The sequence below is a fragment of the Mastomys coucha genome, unplaced genomic scaffold (genome assembly GCF_008632895.1).
Source record: "Mastomys coucha isolate ucsf_1 unplaced genomic scaffold, UCSF_Mcou_1 pScaffold16, whole genome shotgun sequence".
Taxonomy (NCBI): Eukaryota; Metazoa; Chordata; class Mammalia; order Rodentia; family Muridae; genus Mastomys; species Mastomys coucha.
The window spans coordinates 17,240,671-17,264,190 of NW_022196898.1; the positions used below are offsets into that span (position 1 = coordinate 17,240,671).

At 45.2% G+C, this 23,520-nt stretch overlaps 1 protein-coding gene across 2 annotated transcripts in view; it reads right to left on the minus strand.

Moving 5' to 3' along the window:
- Rarres1 (retinoic acid receptor responder 1) overlaps positions 1–18,071 on the minus strand; it is a 35,596-nt gene extending 17,525 nt beyond the window's left edge. The window contains exon 1 of one of the 2 annotated variants that reach the window (XM_031374055.1): positions 17,642–18,071. In XM_031374055.1, the coding sequence (XP_031229915.1) occupies positions 17,642–17,899 (258 nt within the window). In that variant the 5' untranslated portion in view covers positions 17,900–18,071. The remainder of the gene's footprint in view (positions 1–17,641) is intronic. The other variant, XM_031374054.1, reaches the window with a different exon arrangement.
- Between the last annotated feature and the right edge of the window lie 5,449 nt (positions 18,072–23,520).

Genomic DNA, 23,520 nt, shown 5'->3' on the forward strand with positions numbered 1-23,520 from the left:
GTGGTTGCTGGGATCCGAACTCAGGACCTTCGGAAAAGCAGTCAGTGCTCTTACCTGCTGAGCCATCTTGCCAGCCCGCCTATTTAAATGTTTTTTTGTTTGTTTGTTTTTGGTTTTGGTTTTGGTTTTTCGAGACAGGGTTTCTCTGTATAGCTCTGGTTGTCCTGAAACTCACTCTGTAGACCAGGCTGGCCTTGAACTCAGAAATCCTCCTGCCTCTGCCGCCCAAGTGCTGGGATTAAAGGCGTAGGCCACCACTGCCCCGCCTACACATAAACTTTTTTAAAATATTAAAAGCATGACACTCAAGGGCACTGTGGTGTGTCAGTGGGGTTCTGTCTATATGCCTGAGTAAAGCTGGAGACGCTTGAAAAGGAGAGGCTTTGATCTGACTGGACTGTTCTGTTTATGGTTTGACACCTACTCAGAAAGACACAGCTGGGGAAAGGAAGCGGGAAGAATCCAGAGTGGACGCTGACATTTGTGAGCGTAGTTAAATGAGAAACCACCGCGGACACAGGCTGGGTGGCAGTTCCCTCCTCCCCTGGGTCTTCTGCACCTGCCCCAGGCCCAGATATGGGCACAGAGGCAACATCAACAGGACCGTAGACGGAGGCTTCCTGTGTCATGCTTGGCCCAATGGCATACAGGCAACAAGTGAACAGTGAACTTTCAGGTGAGAACACAAAGAAAGAGTGGTCCAGGGAGGTGCCTGAGACAGTGCAGTATCTAAGTTGGGGGCTAAAGGACAGTCAGGCAGCCATGTTTAGATCTAGCAATGCCTTACAGGCAGAAATAATGGAGGGGTTTTCAGATCTTATGCTCTTTGCTATAGTCTAGATATTAAGTGTTCCCTAAATCCCATGCTAAAAGTTTTAAGGCTTCGTGCCTCAAGGTGCCACTGGGAGGGAGAGGTGGGACTTTAAAAGGAGAGGTCCAATAGTATGTCTTGAGGTCACTGACACATGTCATTGCAAGAGACCTTGCTTATTCTCTCTCTCTCTCTCTCTCTCTCTCTCTCTCTCTCTCTCTCTCTCTTTGGTTTTTTGAGACAGGGTTTCTCTGTGTAGCCCTGGCTGTCCTGGAACTCACTCTGTAGACCAGGCTGGCCTCGAACTCAGAAATCCGCCTGCCTCTGCCTCCCAAGTGCTGGGATTAAAGGTGTGTGCCACCACTGCCTGGCTTCTTTTCCTATCCTTTCCTTCCAGGCCATGAAGTGGGCCTGTGATGTGTGCTTTCTCCCCTCAGTTACTGTGAGACGGAGCCATCATGGATTGAAACTCTGAAACTGTGAGTCAAAAATAAAGCTTTATCCCTTTATGAATTGATCGTCTTAAACACTTGTTGCTACCAAAAGCTGTTGACATACCTCCCCTTGTAGCAGGCAGGCAACCTCACTATGCATGTTTGCATGTTTTAAGCTTCTGAATTAGTTCTAGCACATATTTTTGAGTACACTTAAATTATCTAGAATTTTTATATTATTTTCCATCATTTAAAAAACAAAACAAAATGATCATTAAAAAGTATTATCTAGAAAAAAGGGAATTTTGTGTTATATAGAGCTGAAGTCATCTCACATAATACTGATTAGATGGAATTTTATCATTAGTTTCCTCTGAATTTTGGCCCAAGGACACAATGATAAAATAAACATAGTTATTTTATCTTAAATAGATCAGATACCATCCTACTTTTACATCTGGATAAGAGATAGGAGTGAATGGCAATTATTTATGTAGAAAATATTTAAATATGGAGATGCATAGCTGTTTGTGGAAGAGAATGGTGTTTGTATGGGGTTCCTTGTAAGCTTTCAATATGTTACCAAAGCCACACAGAAGTCTGTCTGTCCTTCCATTCCTACATCAGGCAGTGGGAGCTAAGAGACACACAATCTTAGCCAGCTTGCCCAGAACCTACTTCTGGCATGGAAGCCACTGGCAGTCAGTGTGGCTGAGGGCAGCCTGAGTATGAGTCCTAACTTTAGGAAGGGTTTCTGCAGCAGGCAAGGCCTGAAGTAAGCTTTTAAAATTTCTAAATTATATTTCTTTGTGTGTGTGTGTGTGTGTGTGTGTGTGTGTGTGTGAAGGAGGTCAGAGATGGTTCTCTCCTTCTGCCTTGTGGGTGTCAGGGACCAAACGCAGGTCAATAAGCTCAAAGGTATGATGGCTAAAGTTATGTTTTGACCTTAAATTATTTTGCTATATATATACATATATATGTGTGTGTGTGTATGTATATATACATATACACATACATACACACATACATACATACAAAATGCCTCTAACCTGTAAGTCCCACTTGCTCAATGACAAATAACTTCCTCGGAATGCTGGGGGTTGTTGTTCATGTAAGATAACAAGCTCCATGTTTTTGCTTCTGTAAACAAGCTTGGTTGCACCAACTGCACAGGATGTGTGCTTGGTCACATGTAGACTTGTGCTTGGTACATGTCAGGGCGTATGCTTGCTTCTGACTGGATGAAGCCAGGAAATATATAGCTTTGTGGGGTCTGCCTTTATAAGCCGGTGACTAATATAAATTGGTGCCAATCTCTGGGAATCCTAGGTATGGAGTTGTCTATTATCCATGGTCCTGGCCAGTATTTAATAAAGCCTGTTTTGAATTTGGCTCAAAAAATTGTGGTAGTGGTCTCATTCTCGCCTGGAGGGTTTAACAGAGAAAGCATTTATACACGCTAAGCCATCTTACCAGCTCCCCCCTACCCCCCCCAGACAGGGTTTCTCTATATAGCCCTGGAACTCACTTTGTAGACCAGGCTGAACTCAGAAATCTGCCTGCCTCTGCTTCCCAAGTGCTAGGATTAAAGACATGCACCACCACTGCCCTGCTCGGTACTAACTCTTGAGTCATCATTAGCTCAACAAAAAGGTAGAAACAGGATAGAATTTGGTATATCAAGGGAAGGGTCAGAGCCCGAAAAAGGCAACTTTGCCTGCCCACAGGTTCGAGGCCTTTAAAGGCTTGCTGCTCTGGCTCTGGGATCCACGTGTGACCCTGAGGACCTGGCATGTTCCCTAGGCTGTCATAACTCTCCAGTGCTGTCTTCTCTGTAGGAGCCAGAACGGCCTTCAGATTTTCAGATGACAGGGGCAGGAGCAGAGGGGAACACTGTGAGAGAAGAGAAAGAGGAAGGAGCCAAGCAGGATGAGAAGTATCTGAGGTGTGCAAGAAGACTTAGCAGAGTTGGTCAAAGCAGAGAAGTAGACGTGATCCTCCAGGGATAAGATAGAGAAAGAGAAGAGACAAGAGGAACACCAGCCTTCATGTCAATAACAGATCAGGGCTGCTGATTGGCACTCCTGGGAGGGGGCTTCCTTCTTCTTAAATAATTCTGCACATTCATTGATTTTTTGTTGTTGTTTGTTTGAGATAGGGTCTGACTTGTAGCCTTGGCTAGCCTGAAAAGCACTGTTTAAAACTCATGGAGATCCACCCGTCTCTGTCCTGGAGGGCTGGGATTCAGGTGGTGAGGGGCTTAAGAGTATGTGTTTGGAAATATATGAAGCTAAGTGAGGGCCCAATAGACTCTTCTTTGGGAGGGACGGGAAGAAGGGAACCAGGGCCAGGTTCTTCAAGGTTCCAGATGAGCCAGCCTCTCTGAAGTGTTACTTTCTTGGCTATTGGATTTGCTTTGATACCCTGGAACGATTCTCCATTGTATCCAAAATAGGATTCTAGTACTTATAATTGTCCTTTATCGTGTATCAAGTCTTATCTAATCTCCCCGAAGCCTGTCCCTTCTTCCTTACCCAGAGTCACAAGCTACTTAGCTGGCCTGTGTGAGATAAGCCCCTGGAGTCAGCACAAGATGGGGGGCTGCCTTCATCTGGGGTGGGGCCTGAGCTTTGACTCTCACCGTCCTTGATTGGCAGCCTTCTCATTTAGCAGTGTCTGCCTTACTCCCACCCTAGGCTAGGTGAAGGCAAATCAGGCCAAAACAATACCACTGTCTGCCCTTGGGTAGCCTAGAGCAGAAAGGACTCATTTATATGTCACTGTGGACATGGCAATCTGATTAGAGTTGACTTATGAGCTTTGAAAGGATGACTGATCCAAGCTAGTGGTCTGGAGGTGACGTTTGAGTTCAACTCTGAAGACTGAAGAGGAGCTGACTTTGGGGGTGGGGACTGGAGCGGTAAGTCATCTCACACAGGGGGAAGGGGAGGGTTGGAGGGCCTGAGGAACAGCCTGGGGAACTGAAGGAAAGAAGGGCTAAAACCAGTGCAGGGGGCAGCTGACTAGGTGGGCAAGGGTTGCCTAGCAGGTTATAGTGAGCATGACTTATGGAGGGGGCAAAGGGGGCTTTAAGAAGGCCTCTGGTGTGAGAAAAGAAAATGGATACCCACAGCAAGGAGGTAGGATAGAACAGAACACAGGAGCTAGCTTCCCGAGGGGACACAAGCGCAGAGGGGCTTGGGCCAAGGTGGGGACCATGAAGTGCATGTGGTCAGAAGTACTTGCTGTGCTGACACAAGTCCCTTAGAAGGTACTCAGGAGGGGCTGGAGAGGTGGCTCAGTGATGGAGAGCACCAGCTGATCTAATAGAGGACCCAGGTTCAATTCCCTGCACCTACATGATGGCTCCCAACCATCCTTAACTCTAGTTCTAGGGGCTCTCATGATCTCTTACAATGCGTGTGCCTCAGGCACACGTGGGCTGCACAGACATACATACAAGTAACACATACATACAAATAAGTAAATCTGAATTTTAAAAAGGAAGGTACTAAAAGACATTGTACATTAGTCACATGTTATGCACAGTGCTATTTGGTTAACCATGAACCACATATATGTGGTTCTATAAGATTAATATGCCACTCTGGTTGAATAAAAATGTAGCACATGGGCTGGAAAGATGGCTCAGTGGTTAACTGCTCTTTCAGAGGACTTGAGTTTGGTTCCCAGCAGCCATAATAGGTGGCTCACAGCATCTGAAGTCTAGCTTCAGAAGGTCTGTTGTCCTTTTCTAGTCTTCATGGCTCCTAAACACACACACACACACACACACACACACACACACATTGATCTTAAAAGTGTAGCCTCTTGAATTACATATAATATACAGCACTTGGTAATACATTATCATGTTCTTGGTCATGTGCTTATTGTGGTATGCTTTTAACATTTTAGAATATATTCTACCTAAAAAGAGAAAAATCTGTGGTCAAACAATATGATGTGCTAGGTTGGCAGCAGCTGTGCACAGTTTGTCTTCATGCATCTCTTGGTTGCCTTAATGAGCTACTCTGAGTGACCTATTCCATCTATCTTTGTGTGATGACACACTATAATGGTCATACAAAAACAAATGGCCTAACACTGAAATTCTCAGGACATATCCACATTGTTTAGTAACAAGTGACCATAATTCAATGCCAGAGACGCATTTTATATTGAGATAACATACTAGCATCAAGGATCATTTGAAATGCTCCTGTTTGCAAAACAACAGCAGACATCAGACTTGGCCAGCACTGAGTACTTCCTGAACACTCTCCATGAGCTAAGTATTCTAAGACAGCTTGGAAAACCTGTTTGAAATCATTAGAAGGAAATTCAAAGTAAAAAAAAAAAAAAAGTGGATTATCACAGTGCAGCTCCTAGATACGAGCCATGGCAAGGTAGATGGGATCTGCTGTAGGTCATGACTTGGGGTTACAACTGCCTTGTCTGGCTACTGGGAGGTTTCCCTGGTACGGCCTGGGGGTCACCAATCTTCATAATTGACCAAACCAAATCTGTATGGGCATTCTCCAACCTAGAAACCCTACCCTGTATGTCTCAGAGAAGCTGTGAGCAGATTGACAATGGGCTGATTCATGAGGGTATTCACTGAGATATCGTGTGGTATGCTGGTGTTAGAGGCTGACTTCAAATAGCTAACATGGAATAGTACACAGCAAACCTAGGGAACAAAGCAGATACTTGTTCAGCAACATGGACAAATCCTAAAAACCTTGATTTGCACACAGACCAACATATCTTCCATAAAACAGTTACAAATAGGAAGTTGTCACTGGGAGGGTAGTGGGTATGAGGACAAGCATAAAAATGATTTCTCTCCCCCACCCCAAGCCCTAATCACTAAGGAAAGTAAAGTACAGACTTTAAACCAGGAAGTTGCTTCTTCAATATCCCTGACCCCCACCCCATCCCTGTACCTTTCCAAAAACAAATTTACAAACAGGCCTTTAAAAACACACACACACACACACACACAAAAGCTGGGCTGGAAAGATGGCTCAGCAATTAAGAGCACTGACTGCTCTTCTAGAGGTTTTGAGTTCAATTCCCAGCAACCATGTGGTGGCTCACAACCATCTGTAATGGGATCTGATACCGTCTTCTGGTGTATATGAAGACACTATAGTTATATACATAAGATAAATAAATAACTCTTAAAACAAAAACAAAAACAAAAGAAAACCCTAGAGAACTTAAAAGCATTAATCCAACCCAAAGTGATTTGGTATAAGTGCCCCCATTTCATAGCTTAATGTTTTCATAGTTTTCTCACTGGGTCCAGGGATGTGTGAAACACAATGCAAGGTTTTAAATCCAGCCCAACTCCCAGGTCCTGGAATAGCTACTCATGATCAACTGAGCCCCTCTTGCCCCTCTTGCTCACACAGTCTTTCTCAGCATCTCAAACAACAGGCTGCTTGCTACATCTGTGTTGTGAAAAGTGAGACCATTCAATTCATTTTATTGGAGCTGAATCCAACACAGGGCACAGGGGAGCCAGCCCTAGCTTTCCCACCACAGGCAGCAGGCTGCAATGAAGATCAGAGTATCTAATGCCCAAGATCTCATGCCACCCAAACTGACCATCTGCAAAACAGATGAGGCCATCCCACTTCTCTTAAATAGAACCGGAGGCAGAGAGCATTATTCTCATGTTTTCCAGAATAAAGTCCTTTGCTAAGAAGAGGCAAACAAAGCAAGTGGTCATGTGACTACCAAAGTGGAATTAGCAGCTCCTTACTGCAGACTTCCTTTTAATTCTGGGTGAACAAAGTTTATATGTTCCAGGCTAGAACATAATGCCTTACAACCTGGATCATTAGCAATGTATAGTTTATATTTGAATCTGGGCTTTGAGCATTTGTTTGCAGAACCCTTAGTGCCTGCTCTCCAGTGGCCATGAAAGAGTTGTGTCTGCCTCTCCTGACTGTACTGTCTGTCCTTCTGGATTCTCGCGCTGGACTTGCAGTCGTTTGGCAGTGTGGAAACCCTACTTTCAAAGTCCTATTTGAGAAGCATACAATGTGGTGCCTTCAAAGACCTACATTCACCATCCATCGATCTTTCTTTTTTGGTAAGAGACATGCTCCTCAGATCCTTATCAAATCAATACCATGTCTTTATTTAGTATTTATGTATAAAAGCACCCTGCACGGCACAGGGAGGGATGGATTGAGTTCTATGTCTGTACCTATTATAGTCAGTCAATCCCATCCATCCATCCACCTACTGTCTGTCTGTTCATCCATCTGTCCATCTATCTATCTTGCCACCCATCCATCCATGTACATCTACCATTCTACTCTCTGCCCTATCTGACTTCACATAGATCCTGCACAGGAACTCACATCACCAAGCCTTGAGGTAGGATATTCTCACTATTGCCATTTTATACATGAAGAAACAGGCAACTTGTCACAGAACAAGGAACTGCCCAGTCAAGAGCTATCAGTTGTCACATGTGACCTACCCCCAGAGCCCATCCTTCTCAGAGTGCAAGCACAGAAGTTACAAAAGCCAATCTCAGCAGTCCCCTTCTTGGAAAAGAGAGACTGCAAGCCGGCTGCTGGTGTATGTGCATGAGGAAGAGGTGAGACGAAGCCTTGGCTTGAGGTGGACCTTGTGCTGTGCCTGCAAACCAGCTCCTGGAGATGAGAACCTTTCTCTGGGAGGGAGTGACCAGGAGGGTCTGTGTGCCAGATTGCTAGGGTTTCATAGCAAAGGACCACAAACTGGGTGGCTTAAAACAACAGTTTTCCTCTAACAGTTCTGAGGACTAGAAGTCCAGGGTCAAGGTGTCAGCAGGACTATTTGAGACTGCAGGTGGAAGCCATCTTTCCTCTTCCTGGCTCTAGGTAGTGGGTCCCAGTCCCTGGCATCCCTGGCTTGCAACTGCATCATCACTCCAGTCTCTGTCTCTGCTTTGAATGCAGTTCTTCCCTCCGGCTGCCCATATCTTCTCATGGCCCTTTTATAAGGACAGAAGTCACTGGATTTGAGGCCTAGGCTAATGCAGTATGACTGCATGTCCCTTGATTACATCTCCCGAGACTCTCTTTGCAGTAAGGGAGCACTCACCAGCTGGGTTAGGACTTCCACAGATCCCTTTGGGAAGATACAATACAATCCTTAACAGCTTGGACACAAAGATGTAGAAGGAACCCCAAGGATAGACCCTTTTGGACAAATTGTGAATGGAAGCATGGCTCAGGATAGCTGTGGAATGTACCAGAAAAAAACTAGGACCAACATAAGCAAGAGAAAGAAGAACTGTTCCAGACAGGAATGTGAGCCACTACTCAGGAGTAGCCCAGCTGGAGAGTTAACACATTGACGTGGGGTAGACTTGGGGTTGAGGTCACAGTACTGGGCAGGGGCCAGGTTAGAGGAGGTCTCTTTGAATGACTTTATTCTTGTATTATGAGTGTTCGCCAGAATGCCCCAGGGGGCTTGCTAAAACCCTGTGTGCTGGCCCACCCACTGAGGATTAATTCAGTCAGTCTGGGGTGGAGTCTGAGAACTTGCATTTCCACAAATCCCAGCTGATATCAAGGCTGCTGGCCCCAGGACCACACTTGGAAAAGTTCTTTCTAGCTGCTGGGTGGGCCTGCTTTAGTTCTGAGGGACAGGAAGTGACCAGCAAGTCTAGCAACCAGAGTTCCCATTCAGTAGTAAAGTGAGGGCCTCATCAGAATCGGGGACTTCCTTCAAAGCATGGACAGTGTGAACACCTGGAGTCTCTGGAGAATCAAGCTAGGACACTTCAGAAATCAAGGTGCTAAGTCTACCCGCTGCTTCAGGTGTACGGTTTTAATGACAGAGGCAGGTGATCCTTGGGCGTTTGAAGCCAGCCTGGTCTACACAGTGAGTTCCAGGGCAGCCAGGACTATGTAGAGGGGCACTGTCTCCAAAAGAGGTTTGGGGTTATTAGAATGGCTTCCACTGGGGTTATTAGAATGGCTTCCATGCTATGACCCAGCTAGTCCAACAATGACTGTCTCTTAACAGAAAGGTCAAAAATCCAGTAGATAGTTAGCCCTTGGGGCTGGATGTCTCAGCCAGTCATCAGTCTATGTGAGAGTCCCAAAGAATCCCATTTTAACACCAGTGATGAAACACCTCAGCAACAGCATAGATAAACTAGTCAGCGAGAGGGAGGGAACAGGCAGAGTAAAAGCTCTGCTCTCCCATGTCCTTTTAGGTGAGCTGCCACCAGAAGGTGTGGCCCAGATTTAAGGGGAGTCTTCTGATTTCACACAATCCCAGATTTAGGGTGGGTCTTCCAACCTCAATGAGTCAATCAAGAAAAATTTCTCACAGGTGTACCCAGCTGCTTGGGCTTTAGTTAATTCCAGATGTAGTTAAGTTGACAACCGATATTAGACAGCACAGCAGGTGTGTGTCCTAAGACCTGTAGTGGATGCCTGGAAACACAGGCAATAACAAGCCCCATAGGTCATGTTTTCCTTATAAATGCATGCCTATGATACTGCCAACAACTTAGGCATAGTAAGGAATTACTAGGTTAATCTTAGTTGTTAACTTTACTGGATTGAGAAATGCCTAGAAAATTAGTAAAGCACACTTTTGGGTGTGCCTGTGAGAGTTTCTAGAGATGATTGTCATATGATGAATGAGATGGAGAAGGATGGACAGACACATCCTGAACGTGGGTCTAACAAGCTGGAAGTGCAGACACAACAGAGAGATGAAAGGAGGAGAAAGCTTACATACTCGGGACTTCTCTTCCTCTGGACCTATGCAGCACTTTGTTTAGAATTTATTTAAGCTTTTGAAAGAAGTTGAGTGACTACTTTTAATAGTAAATTTTGTTCTCTCACAATTCCATACATGTATACTGTGTTCTGGTACAGTTAATATCCCGGATAGGCATTCTTACTGAGGCCATTATTTATGGACTCAAGATTGGTCAGCCTTTGAATATACACTTCCGCAGTTACTCTCTGGGACTTCGGCCTCACGTTAGGACTGAATCATTGGCTTGTTTTCTTCTTAGAAGTACGTTCTGGAAGTGAGCAGCCACTGGTTTCACGGGCTTTCCATTCTGCTTTGGGACTATCCTGCCTCTCACTGTGTAAGACAAGCTAATAAATCCATACTAAATTATATGTACACTTTATAGGTTCTGTTTCATGAGGGACTAATTCCTGACTAATACAGTGAGAATGAACAATAATAAACTAGAACAAATATAATATTCAATGATAACACTTAACATTTTGTTACTGTTAACTCTAGCATCCTTAGTAGATAAAACTGCTTCACCAGAAGCACTATGGTGCTGTGCCAGGTGATCTGATAGCTGGATAGCCACCAGGGGTCTAGCAGGTGGGTAGCATTTACAGTGTGGGCACAACTAGACAACTGGTGATTCAAAACAGGGCAGGACAGAGTGGGCTAGCATGATATTTCATACTATCAGGATGAAAAGGAATTTAAAACTTAGCAATCATTTATTTCTAAAAATTCCCACTTAGTATTTCTGCTACTGACCATCAGTAACAAACCGCAGAAAGTGAGAACCATTGTGGCAGTGCCAGCTGCTATATATGGCATTTGTGTAGGCATCAAAAAGTAAAAAGCACAGGTTCTAAGTGCAGTTCTACTAATTCGGGTTTTTTTTTTTTTTTTCAGTAAAAGCTGTTCATCATTAACCACAAAGTTATTTTCATACTAATGGATCCAAGAGGTTGTATCTGGAGAGAATCTTCCTAGGTTCTAACCTATGGTACTGGCTTCTCCGTTTTTGCTTTGTTTCTGAATTATTGTATAAATCACTGGTCTGTGGGGTGTGAGTATAAAAGTATAAGAGAGTATAGAAACAGGGGGACTGAAAGATAAATGGCAGATGTCCACCTTTAGAGCACAGTCACAAATTTAACCCTGTAAACTCATTTACAACACAAGAACTTGAGTGACAAGATACCCGACGGAGCTCACGTGCAAAAGGAATTCCTGTGCTCCAGCAAAATCCTGCCTCCTTTCTCCTCTCTGCCATTGCTGGCTAAATCCTAGTCCCACTCCTTTTGCTTTAGGGCCACACCTGGGACTTTCCATGTTTTCATGGTGGGAAGGTGGGCAAATGAGAAGCAGCAGATTGTACTGTTAAGAGCTCAGCGGCTTCTAGTCTCCCCTTGAACCGCTGGGACCCACTGCTCTAACATTCTGTTTCTAAATGTCCCGTCCCGCTTCATCTTTGGTGAGAAAACATAAATGCCATGCTGTTCCAAGAAAGGCAAACCTCCCCATCTCATAAGGCTTCTTTTATGAGTCAGGCTCAGTTGAAGAAAAATAACTCATTTGTGACTAAAAATTGTTGTACCATTCTTAGGTTCTGGACAGACTGCATATTACATTATACCCTGGAATTATATTATTGCATTTTCTCCTTCCAGTCAAGGGTTGATAAAACAAACTGAGTTTATATTACAAAAGTCGGTTACTGTCAGAACAAGCCAGAGCCAGTGGAGCACAAGGAAATCTTTTCCTGTGGACGCTGTGCATTAGCAGCCTGACTCAGTGGGCCAAGATGGAAGGTGTGTTGACTTCCATTTGGCAGACTCTGGATAGGAGTTCTTGACTCGGGGTGGAAAACCAGAAGGGAAATTGCCAGGACCTGTCCGCAGCTTGGTTCATCTTTGAGCCCATGGTGGAAGGAAAGGCTAGCTAGAAGCTAGCCTTCTAAGGTCTCCTCTGTCCAGTGAGGAGGGAGCAGAAGTTACACAGTGACCTCAGCACCCCATTAGGCAGGGTGCAGGTCTGAAGCTAGCCTGGTCCACACAGGGATGCCTTTGATATGGCTGCTGTCTTGTGAAGGCCCTAAAAGTAGTTAAGAGCTTTCTTTCAGTGAAAGAAAACATGCTTTCACTTTCCTTTTTTTATTATTTCTCCTCCTGCATATGCACCACAGCCTCTTGAGGTCCCCAGTGTTAGCATCTATGTAATGCATTCTGCATAATGCATTGCTTTCCTATTCTTAAGACTGACTCTAAATTATTGACATTAATGGAGGCAAGCCTTTAAGAAGAGCTGTAATTAGGTGTCTAATACTGGACTAAAGTGCTCTGTAGATGGAAAAGTGATAAGGTTCTCTCTTAGTGGAGTATGTGCACTTGGATCTGTATGGCCCAGGGGACAAATTTTGCTCCTGCTTCAGATCCATGCTACTTTGAATCCTAGAAGTACAGCCACTGCTCTACCTTCTGGCCTGACACGCATGGCCTGATGCTTACCAAAAGCCAGATGACTTGCCCACATGCCTATGAGCTGGCCACTTGCGATTCACTTACTATCTAATTAGAAATCTAATGTTGGGTGATCGGTGAAAAATAGGTATAAAATTGTGTCGAGGCCATTGACCTTATTTGCTTCCCTCTGCTTTGACAGAGATCATGACCAAAAGCAACTTGGGGAAGAAAGGATTTCTTTGGTTTACACTTTCCCAGAACAGTCTATCATTGAGGGAAGCCAAGGCAGGAGCTCAAGCAAAGGTCACAGGGCTTTACTTGGCTCCCTATGGGCTGCTCAGCACCCACTCTTAAAAAAAAAAAAAAAAAAAAAAAAAACCAACCTGAGACCACTTGCCCAGGGGCTAGACCAAGAAAACACCCCCATAGATTTAGCTGTTGGCTGATCTGATGAAGATCTCAGTTGAGGTTCCTTTTTACTTTGTTTTTGTCAAGATGACAAAAAACAAACAAACAAACAAACCCAAAACCACCACCACCAACATCATCAAACTAGCAAGCACACTCACAAAATCCAAGTTAAATGCCCCAGAAAGAATTGATGAGTTTGTCTCTTCAACTCTTGCTGTTTTGAGTGAGCCAGGATAGCAGAGGGAGGGAAAGTAAGGCTTGAGGATTAGGCATCACACCCTTTCCAAGCACACACCCTGCTTGCAGGGAACCAAAATGGAAACATAAATGATGTGCTATGGACACATTTTCTTGCTAGAAAAACCCCATGGAGTTCCAGTTAAAGGGCCCTCCATAAAACTAAAAGGATCCATTCACACTCACTGGTTTTTATTGGAATAAAGCATGGGTAATCCCCTTCTCCCACTGCATTTTGCCCGGCTGTTTGCATTGTGTCTGGTCTGGGATAAGAAATGGGGCATTTGTCAATTTCCCAAACCCAGCTGATTCCAGAATGAGTTGGCTTTCCTAGGAAGTACATGCCCAGGAGACTGTCCTCAAATCCCCAAAATTTCAGTGAAAGCAATGCATCTATTAATGGAGAAACCCCCTGGCTCTGATCCAGGACAACCAGTACCTAAGAACTTCACTACTGCCTGGAATCTTCTCCACGCCCACTGGAGTCTTGAGGCTGTTCTGTGTAGTAGCAGGAAAGTTGAAAATTTTGATCATGAAAAGGTAGTGTATGGCCAGGAACAAGGTGACATCAGGCAGGGGTAGCAGAGAACACAGGCGGCTGTAAAGTCTCTGCAATTAGGAAACCTGAGACAGGTTCTTGATCTTTCTTAACCCATAATCTGCAGTGATTATTGCATCTGACCACCAGAGGGCAACAGTGTTTCTAGAATGGGGACTCCTGAAGCACTAAAAAGAGAATGGAGGCAATTTTAGAGCTGGAATCATTTGGGTGCCTGGCTTTCATGTTTGTTTTGTTTTGTTTTGTTTTGTTTTGTTTTTTGTTTTTTTCAAAGATGAAATACACATCAAGAATTGCATCCCTCATCAGGTCCTAGTTTATGCACACGTATTTGAAACACCACTCTTGGCTTAATCATGCATTCTCATGGTCTATAGCTCACATCATTTTATTACACAGAACCAGGGCAGCTCAGTGGTAGGACATGTGCCTGGCACATATGGGGTTGTAAACTCAGTCCCTAGAACCCAAAACTAAAACAACTGAACTCCCATAAACTGATTTAATAAGTTGCTGCTGGGCCCTTACTTTGATAAATTCACTTAGTCACAGCTCTTATGTGAAAAGAAGTATTCACCCCCAAATGAAGAGAGATTCCTTATCTTCCTCGGGCATCCACTTGCTCCCCCTGGCATAGTATATTGTTCTACCAAAGTGCCATGGGTTAAAAAGACTGAAAAGGAAGGGTAGCCTTCTACCAACCCTTCCTTTTTGGATGAATGCTGTGGCTGCTCTTGTCACTGAAGTTGAACTTCTTGAGCTGAAGTTCCAACAACAACCAGGGTGAGTTTGTGTTCTCACTTGAGTGGCTGAGCAGTTCAAAACCACAAGAATGCAAACCAAACAAACAAAACAGCAAACTACAAACAAAAACCAAACGCCTTTCCTAAGGATGCTAGTCTAGTGTCCACATCTGAACTAAGGCCACAAAAAAATAAAATAAAATAAAATAAAATGGTAAACAGAAGCATCTGGTACAGATCCAGGAAGCCAGTCCTAGTTTCTCCACTCTCACAGAGCCTTCATGCCCTTGCCAGATGTCTGTCATCTCAACACTGGCCTGCTTGATCACCTTTAAGGGTGGACTTTTAGTAACCTTTGAAGGAAAACAGTTTCCCTGGATTTATGGAAGAAATTGGCTCCTGGCACACTGGCCTCTTTCCTTTAGCTCCTACAAACCACATAAGTGTTAAACTGTCAGGGAGGTTAAGGGGAAATGTAACATTGTTTTTCAGGGCCCTGCTTCCCATGTTTATCTGCGTTCATGGGGCTTGGGATAAGGTAGGGTCACCTTGAAGTTCAGAAGCATTAGACTACTACAGATGCTGAACAGCACCGAAGCTCCGGCTAAAGGGAAAGGAAATGAGCTTTCTTCTGGTTTTGAGAGCTAGTGTCTTTTGTAAAGATGCCAAGGACTCCTTTTCCAAGGTGTAGCTAAAAAAGCACAGAAATGCAGGGTCTTTTAGGGTTTTTTTTAAAAAAAATTACATGCATTTATTACGTGTGTATATGCATGCCATAGCAGGCACGTGGAAGTCAGAGAACAACTTGGGGAAGTCGGTTCTCTTCTTCCACCTCCTGATCAGAGGATCAAACTCACATTATCAGGCTTGCCAGCAGGCACCTTTACCCAGTGGCCATCACTATTCCTATTTTATGATTTTTAAAAATCATATTGGATTGAAGGAAAATAATCCCTGGTATTTGAAAATTGGTATACTTTGTCAGTATGGGATTTTTGTTCATTTGTTTGTTTGGTTGGTTTTTGTTTTGTTTTAGTTTTTTTCTTTTGGCTTTTTGAGACAGGGTTTCTCTGTATAGTCCTGACTGTCCTGGAACTCACTCTGTAGACCAGGCTAGCCTTGAACTCAGAAATCTGCCTGCCTCTGCCTCCCAAGTGCTGGGATTAAAGGCATGTGCCACCACCTCGATAATTCTCCCCCAAATAACGAGAGAGGCTGCCTTCAGTGCTCCTCTTTCCTCTAAGAAGAAAAGCTCTTAAGTTGTGACATCATTTCTCTGCAGCTCAGAGTAGGGACTGTCCCTGAGATAGTAAAAATTGTTTTGTTGTTGCTGTTTTTGTTTTTGTTTTTATAACAAACATAATAGTTTGCCTTCTTCTAGAAATAAGGAAATAAGGCTGAGAGTCGAAAAGGTGATTCACATCATCTGATGCTAGATGGAGGATGATCTTTATCATCCCACCAATTTAAATCTTATGCTCGGCTCTACAGAAGATGTAAGGCTTCGGGTCTGTGGCTTTGTGGAACATTCGGGGAGCCTCATTGCCTCGGGACACTGCAGTTGTGTAACTTTTAAAATCTGTTTAATGAAGAGAGCAATGTGGCTTCCTTCATACAACTCCATATCTACAGCCCCTGCCTGCCACGCACACTTTTCGTGACGGCGGTAATTGAGGCATAAACTTCAAGGAAAGTCAGTCTTCTGCCTCCGCATTGTCGCCTGGCACCCCAAACTCAGAGGTAGCCCAGATATGTCCTCGTACTTGTGTGCTAGGAGCTCACCAAGATATCATTTCTTTACAGCTAGTAAGAGAAAATTCGGACATTGCTCTCTGACCTTCACCAATGTTTCAACATCCTAGTCAAACCCTGGCTTGGAAAGTTAAGCCATTCTAACTAATTGCCTCCAGCATTGTGGGTAGGGCACTGAAGCTCACAGAATGAGAGACTTATCCCAGGACAAGGTCAAGTAAAATCCTCATTCTCAGTCATGTACTACAGCTGAACCACTCCTAAGAATTAACAAGAGACTGTCTCTACTTCCCCAAAAGATTAACATAGTGGGCGTTTTACCTAGGATGGGCGGGACCTTAATCTGAGAGAGTGTGTGTGTGTGTGTGTCTGCAGCATTGAACATTCTAGATTAAGGAGTCTGCATTCAGCATTCAAACTCGCTTGCATTCGGACTAGAACCAGAGCTTAGGTGGACCAAGACTTAGATCTATGCAGTCCGTAGCCCCCCAGGCCCAGAGTACTTGGGCCTAGGGGGTGCAGCACCAGTCGAGATTCAAGAGATTGAACATTCGAGATTCGAGCATTCCGCATTGAGGATTTGAGATTCGAGCTTCTACCCTCCTGGCTGGAGCACCCGCAGCCCCCAAGGACTCTGGATTGGCCCATGCGGCCGAACATGCTCAGAGCCCGGGGGTGCTAGGAGATGGCTGCTGTTTTAGACCTAGTGTGTTTTAGGTGGCCTCAGATGTACCTCGACTACTGAGCTGCCAGATTTTTCATTTCTCTTTTGCAATGATTGTAAAAGCCTCATGTCATGTTTTAAGAAATACACTCAGCCCTTACACCACTCGTGTCTAGTCTGTTTGTCAAAGCCGAATCCCGTGCACACCTGACCAGAACCCATCGTCCCGCGGAACAAGGGACCGGATAAGAAACCCCAGCCCGTGGCACCTGCCTGGAAATCAGCAAACGATCTAAGAGCTGAAAAGTTTTCCATTGCACTTTCAGTTCTGTAGAAGACTGCTGCTCTGTCACTCCCCGCTTAGATCACGAGGCCACCAGAACTGAATGGTCCCTGCGCAGACCCCTGAGTAACCTTACCACTTTATCCCAAAGCCTTGCCCCGTGGCCAGCCATGAACAACGAAACTCTACAAACCTGTCTGAGAGCTGTCTTAGCTTTTGGACACACCTCCCCTACTTTGGTAGGAGCCATAGAGCCTAAGCCATAGGTGGATTGGGTGGATACACAGTGCGCATGCCAACAGCAGCCCACGCAGGGCACCCCGACCAGGGGCTGTTGTTCGTGGGACCCTTCTCTCACGTTCCCAAACACGCTAAATATTTCTGGCCTCGGAAATACCGGAAAGGCAGAGACAGCGTTGGAGGGCTACGCGCCTATCGTGCGAAACAAGCTCGAGCTGGGAACGCTGGGGTCCCCGAGCGTGTCCCGCCGCATCGCGGCTCACTTACCCACGCGCGGCCCTCTTGCACGGCGGCCAGCACCCGTAGCGCGCTGGGCGAGCTGGCGCGGAAGTTGAAGAAGTGCAACGCAGCGCGCGCCGCCAGTTGCAGGATCCCGCGCGGCAGCCCCACGGCTGGGGGCTGCCCTGGAACGTCGTCGGTGTGCTCTGGGTCCGGTGGCGCAGCGACAGTAGCGGCCAGTGCGAGGCTAGGCAGCAGCCAGAGGCCCAGCAGCAGCGCCGGCGGCGGGGGTCGACGGGGCTGCATGGTCGCGGGCGGCGGGAGCCCACGGGGCCGCGTGGATGGGGAAAGCTGGCGCGGAGCACCCGGAACCGGGTTCGCGGTGCTCGCGGAAATAGGCTACGGCGGCCACACCCCTCCGCCCCCAGGTCGCCGATCTTCCTCGCCTCCCCTATCTGAGCTGAAGGACCAGAAGGCGCCTCCCGGAGAGCGGGTCAGAGAGCATGTCCCTGATGACGCGGTGAGAGGGGACATGGGACAGTGGGACGCCTCCTTGAGGGCACACCCCGACTCCAGCTCTGGAAACTTGGCTTGTCGCCTGTGGCTGCTGCGATTTCGCAACCCTCAGGTTTTAACCCACTCGAAAGGTTAGTTGCAGGTGAAAGAGGAGACAGGTGGTGACGGGACCGGTGGCCTCAGGCCTTGATGGGGAATTTCAGAAGAGGCAGGTGGAAACAGGGAAAGTGTGCTGAGGGCGGGGAGCAGGTAGTGAGCACCTGCGGGCGAGGTAGAGAGGAGGGGCGGTGGGCGATAGAACAGAAGTTTTGAGAATTAAGTAAATTAATTAATACTGGAGAGGGGCCTTGGACTGAAGCCAGATTCCAGTGGAGTGAGGTGTTGAATCAACGCGCTACTAAAGGCAAGAGGTGGCTACTATTTTCTAAACCACAGGTAAGAGAGAAAGCCCTTTGGGGACCTTCGAGATGGCTCAGCGAGTAAAGGTGTTGGCCACCAAGCCTGATGACCGGAGTCATCCCAGGACCAACATAGTGGAAGGAGAGAATATACTCAAGCAAGTTGTCCTCTGACCACCACCCACCCACCTACGACACAACAAATTAAATAAGAAAAGAAATGAAATGAAATGTAAGAGAGACAGAAAATGAGAAGCCCCAGAACAACCGGAGATACTCAAGGGTCTAGCCCACCTCAGCATCAGCGGTCACCATACTGAAGGACCAAAGAATGGTTGAGACCCACTTTGTTAAATACTGGGAGACGCCTGCCAAAGGAAGAGAGCAGTTGGCTGGGCATCTTCCCTGCCATTCCAGCCTGCAGCCTTCTGCCGGCCTTAGACTCCGGCGCTCAAAGATGGGATTCTGGAAGGAGCCATCCTATGATCACCAAGCCATATGCCCGAGGACAAAGAGCAACTGTCCAAATAACGGTCCTCTCTGTTGTCCATCTGTGAACTGTCTTTTCTTCTGAAGACTTAGGAAACACGTGGGTCATGGGGAGATGAGGTTGAACAACCAGATAAACACTTCCAGTCTATGAGGCCAAGGAAACGTGCCTTGGGCTGTTTGCAATAGCATGCTTTGCAGAAAATTGAGGAAGGAACTGGAAGCCCTAAGATAGTGACTTAGCCCAGGTCAGGACTGGCAGTCATATCTGAAGGGGACAGCAGAATCATTGGGGTAGGTGGAGTATTTCATAAAGGCCCCCACACCCTTAGTTTCCACTTTTTTTCCTCTCCTCCTGTCCCTGGACTAACCATGGTCAGTACCCACATGGTCATTTGGAAAGCAAAGTGAACATCAGCTGTCAGAAAACATGTATCTCCTAGTGTACATGAGTGGCCAGGATACCTGTGCCCCCACCTCCACCACAAATGCCAACGAGCAATGGATTGAGTCTTTTGTTGCACTTTATGCAGGCAATCAGAGAAGGCAGTGGATAAACATCCTGAGGACCTTCTCACCGAGCCAGGAGGAGAACAAGGCAGTCATCCCAGAGCTGCCACACCCCCTCTGCTCACTGGGACAGCCACATCTTTGAGATTAGAGATGTCTGCGCCCCCTCATCATCTTCCCTGAAAACCTCCCTCATTCTGTAAGCATCTGTAAACATCAGGAACTTTCCTGGAATATGCAATGTAGTTGATGTCGTTCGGCATCAACCCTCCATTTGTCCAGGACTTAACTCAGAACAAGTAAGCTAAATCACAGTGTGTATTTGCTAAGCTGTTAACGTATACACGCAGATTCTTTTTGACATTCACAATTCACTTTGAATTCAAGAGTATCCCTATCCATATCCCCTGTCAAGACTGCCCAGTGCCTTCTGGACAGTCATGGATGTACAGAATACCTCTGGAAGAACTAACCAGAAACAGCTACAGTGATTTCTTTTGGATAATGGGAGAGGGCTTACAATGTTGATCTTTGGACCTGAAATATCACCCCCAGGTTATCCAGAGACTGGAGCCACCACTTGGAGCCAGGATGCTTGGGTTAAACTGAATTTCCCCCGTTTGTGCTTGGGTGTTACCTCCTGCCTTAATGGGTTATTATGAGGTTTAAGTGTGCTAATATCCACATGTATGTGCTGAGCACAAAGTAATGGCTACTTGAAATCGCTATCATTGTTGCTGCTGCTAACAAGTTAAAAAGCATCTTGATAACAAATTAAAAAGAAGATAGAATCTCGACAAAGAATAAATCTAGCTGTGACTATTTTTTTTTATAAATGAAGAAGGGGTTGTGATTAATAAAACAAACAAACTGCTGGGCTATTTAATAAAGGCTATTCAATAATGATAAATTTCAGGCTGATGAGATGGCTCAGCGGATAAGAGCACTGACTGCTTTTCCAAAGGTCCTGAGTTCAAATCCCAGCAACCACATGGTGGTTTACAACCACCCATAATGAGATCTGATGCCCTCTTCTGGTGCGTCTGAAGACAGCTACAGTGTACCAATTTATAGTAATAAATAAATAAATAAATAAATAATATAGTCTTTGGGCCGAATGAACAGGGTCTGTCTGAGCTAGCAGGGCTGACTGGAGCAAGCAGAGGTCCTAAAATTCAATTCCCAACAAAGACATGGAGGCTCACAACTATCTGTACAGCTACAGTGCACTCATATACATAAAATAAACAAGTAAATCTTTTTTAAAAAACTTAAAAAAAATAAAGATATTTCTTCCAACCTCTGTAGCCTAGTCTTTTGTAAATACTATTAGCAATCAAGCCATGTATAAATCTGTATTTCTTTTGTATTTCTTTCACCTGGCAAAGGTGAAGGTACATGGATTTGGCAGACAGATAGGGGTAACTCCATCTTGACTACATATTGCTGAAGTCTACTGAAGTCCAGACGGTGGGAAAGATGTTTATTTCTGAGCCATGGAACCAGGGACACTACTGGAGAAAATGTAGCAGCTTGTCTGATTCCTTTAGCTTTCATTTCATGTTATAAGAGGTCTTGGCTTTTGTTAAGGTTAGACCCTATGAACTTACACATTCCATATACTGTGTCCTAGCCCATAATATCTGTCTCAAAACACCTTGAGTAAGGTTTTTGGCTGTCTACAGAAAAACAGGAGCCCTACTTAATAGTGCCAACTGCTTTCCTAGTAGATATGGCCTCTCTGGTCTCTGCTTTGGGTTCATGGGGGAATCCTTGGTGTTGCTGACCCACCTGGGGCTCACAGTGGCTGAAGTAAGACCCAAGTGGGCCTTGCTTAGGAGAAAGACCCTGAGTTTGTGGCTTCCAGCATCTAGCCACATTATTTCACACTCAACAAGGGAGTCCAAGGCTACAGGGCAAAGGAAGATGGGCTGCTATCGAACCATTAGCTAGAATTTTCTAAACCCCAGGAGGTTAAGAGCTGAGGCTTCCCTGCAGAAGCAAATTCCTTCTGAAGGCTGGACTGGAGACAAGGAAGGCCCTTTCCAAAGAGCTGCTGTACAAAACAGGGTGCTCACTTTTTCTTCTGCCACCAAGGAAAGATTTCAAAGATACTAGTATTTGATGCTTGTACTTCAGAACCCAAGTGGACAGGGCACTGTCCAGTAGAACTTTCTGGTGAAAATGTCATATCTGCACTGGGCATATGTAACTTCAGCTGTACATCAGATATACCAAATGCAGTTGAAGGCCTGAAATCCTAATTTAAACTTACTTAAATAATCTTAACTATTTGTGGCTGGGGACAAATTTGAGAGCATACTTGTACTGACTTTTGGCTGTGATGTCTCATTTAATGAAATGGTAGGCGATATTTTGGGAAGCCATGCTTTAGATGTGGTGTCTCTTCTCACAGGGATGAGCTTGTAAGTCTCCACACTTTAGTGGAGTGCACCGGGAACTAAAGAGGTTAAGTTGCTCGCACAGGTTACATCATCCTAAAAACAGGGAATGAGGCCAGGTTCATTCCAGGCACTTCTTGTCTCTTCCACAACTTTAGGTGTTACCAGGGTTATTTGGGTCAAAGTCTGAGCCCTGACTCAGCCACTTACAGAGATTCTAGTGAAATGCAGAGAGAGTTACACTGGGCAGAGGAACAATGAGGAGGTCTAGTGACCCATAGATCAGCTTCCATGGTCCTGATGCAAGAGTTAGGCTTGACAGAGGGCAGGAGGTGTGGGCAACCAAGCCGTCTTCTCTGGTGGGCCACTGGCTATGACTTACCGTCAGGTCATCTGCTCAGTTTGTTCTGAAGGGTGGTCTCATGAGTGTCACAACTGGTTGACATCTATTCTCAGGAGGTAAACTCCTTGCGTCGGTACCGGGTGCCAGCCCTTTCTTCCCCCAGGATGGGATTTCCTAGGGGAAACTGTAATTCTTTGGGGGACCACTGTTTTGATATTCTGAGAAACAAAAGGAGGACACAGCGCATCTCCTTAGAGCATCTCCCTCTTGACTGAACAGGAAGGAGACCAAGGGAGAGCTGAAGAGTTTGGACTGTGGAAGCAAAATGAGCTGAAGCAAGTTGGGGTAATTTTATTTCAAAAGAAGAATTCTCATGAAGACATTCAACCTAAAGGCAGGATTTACTAAGAGAATGTCTTTCTGCCTGTCTCCAGCTGATGAAAAGTATTATGTTGTGGTTCACAGGGATATGGATGAAGGCTATGAATGATAAAGTTTTTCCTTCACATCTCAGTGAACTTGACATGGTGTAAGAAGTATCCTACAACATGGAACATAAATTAAATTTCCCTAGGAATCACATGCCAGTGTGCAGGTTGGGGAGAACCCTAGAGTCCTGGCTAAACCATGAGGAAATTAATTTCATTTTACCAATTCCCATTTCCTAATTTATTTTGACTTAAAAAAAAAAAAACCACTCTCCTAGTTTCGTTTGAAATACAGGGAAACCGAGGTGATCGTTCATGTACCCAGGTGTCTAGTAAGAAGCCTGCCTGGAATCAGGTCTTCATAAGTCTAATACATGGTCTAGGAGAAGCTCCTAGTAGCTTCCTAGTGAACTAGGAGAAGCCTAGTTTAGGATCCTATGAGTAGCAGCTAGGTTAAGCAGAAACTTTATAGAAACTTCTACGGTTCCTCTTGAAGATTAAGTATCAAATTTCCTATGCTCAAATTATTTGGTGATCTCACTATTGCCTGTATCTGGAAGTTCACAGTGGAACCTGTGTGTGTGCCTCTGCCCTGGAAGTAGGGGTATCACTAAGCAGGAGGTGATTAATAAGTAGATGTGTTATTCAATTTTGTACTCCACTTAGCTGTAGTCAGGAAACAATTCTTTTAAAATCCGCATGTATTCATGTTAGAAGCTAAAGGTAATTTAAATTATATGGATTCTGGGGAAAATGCTTCTCTCTGGCAAAGACTTTATAGACCTATCTTAACACACAATTGCCAACAGATGGTTTTGTTTTTTTTTTTTTTTTTTTTTTT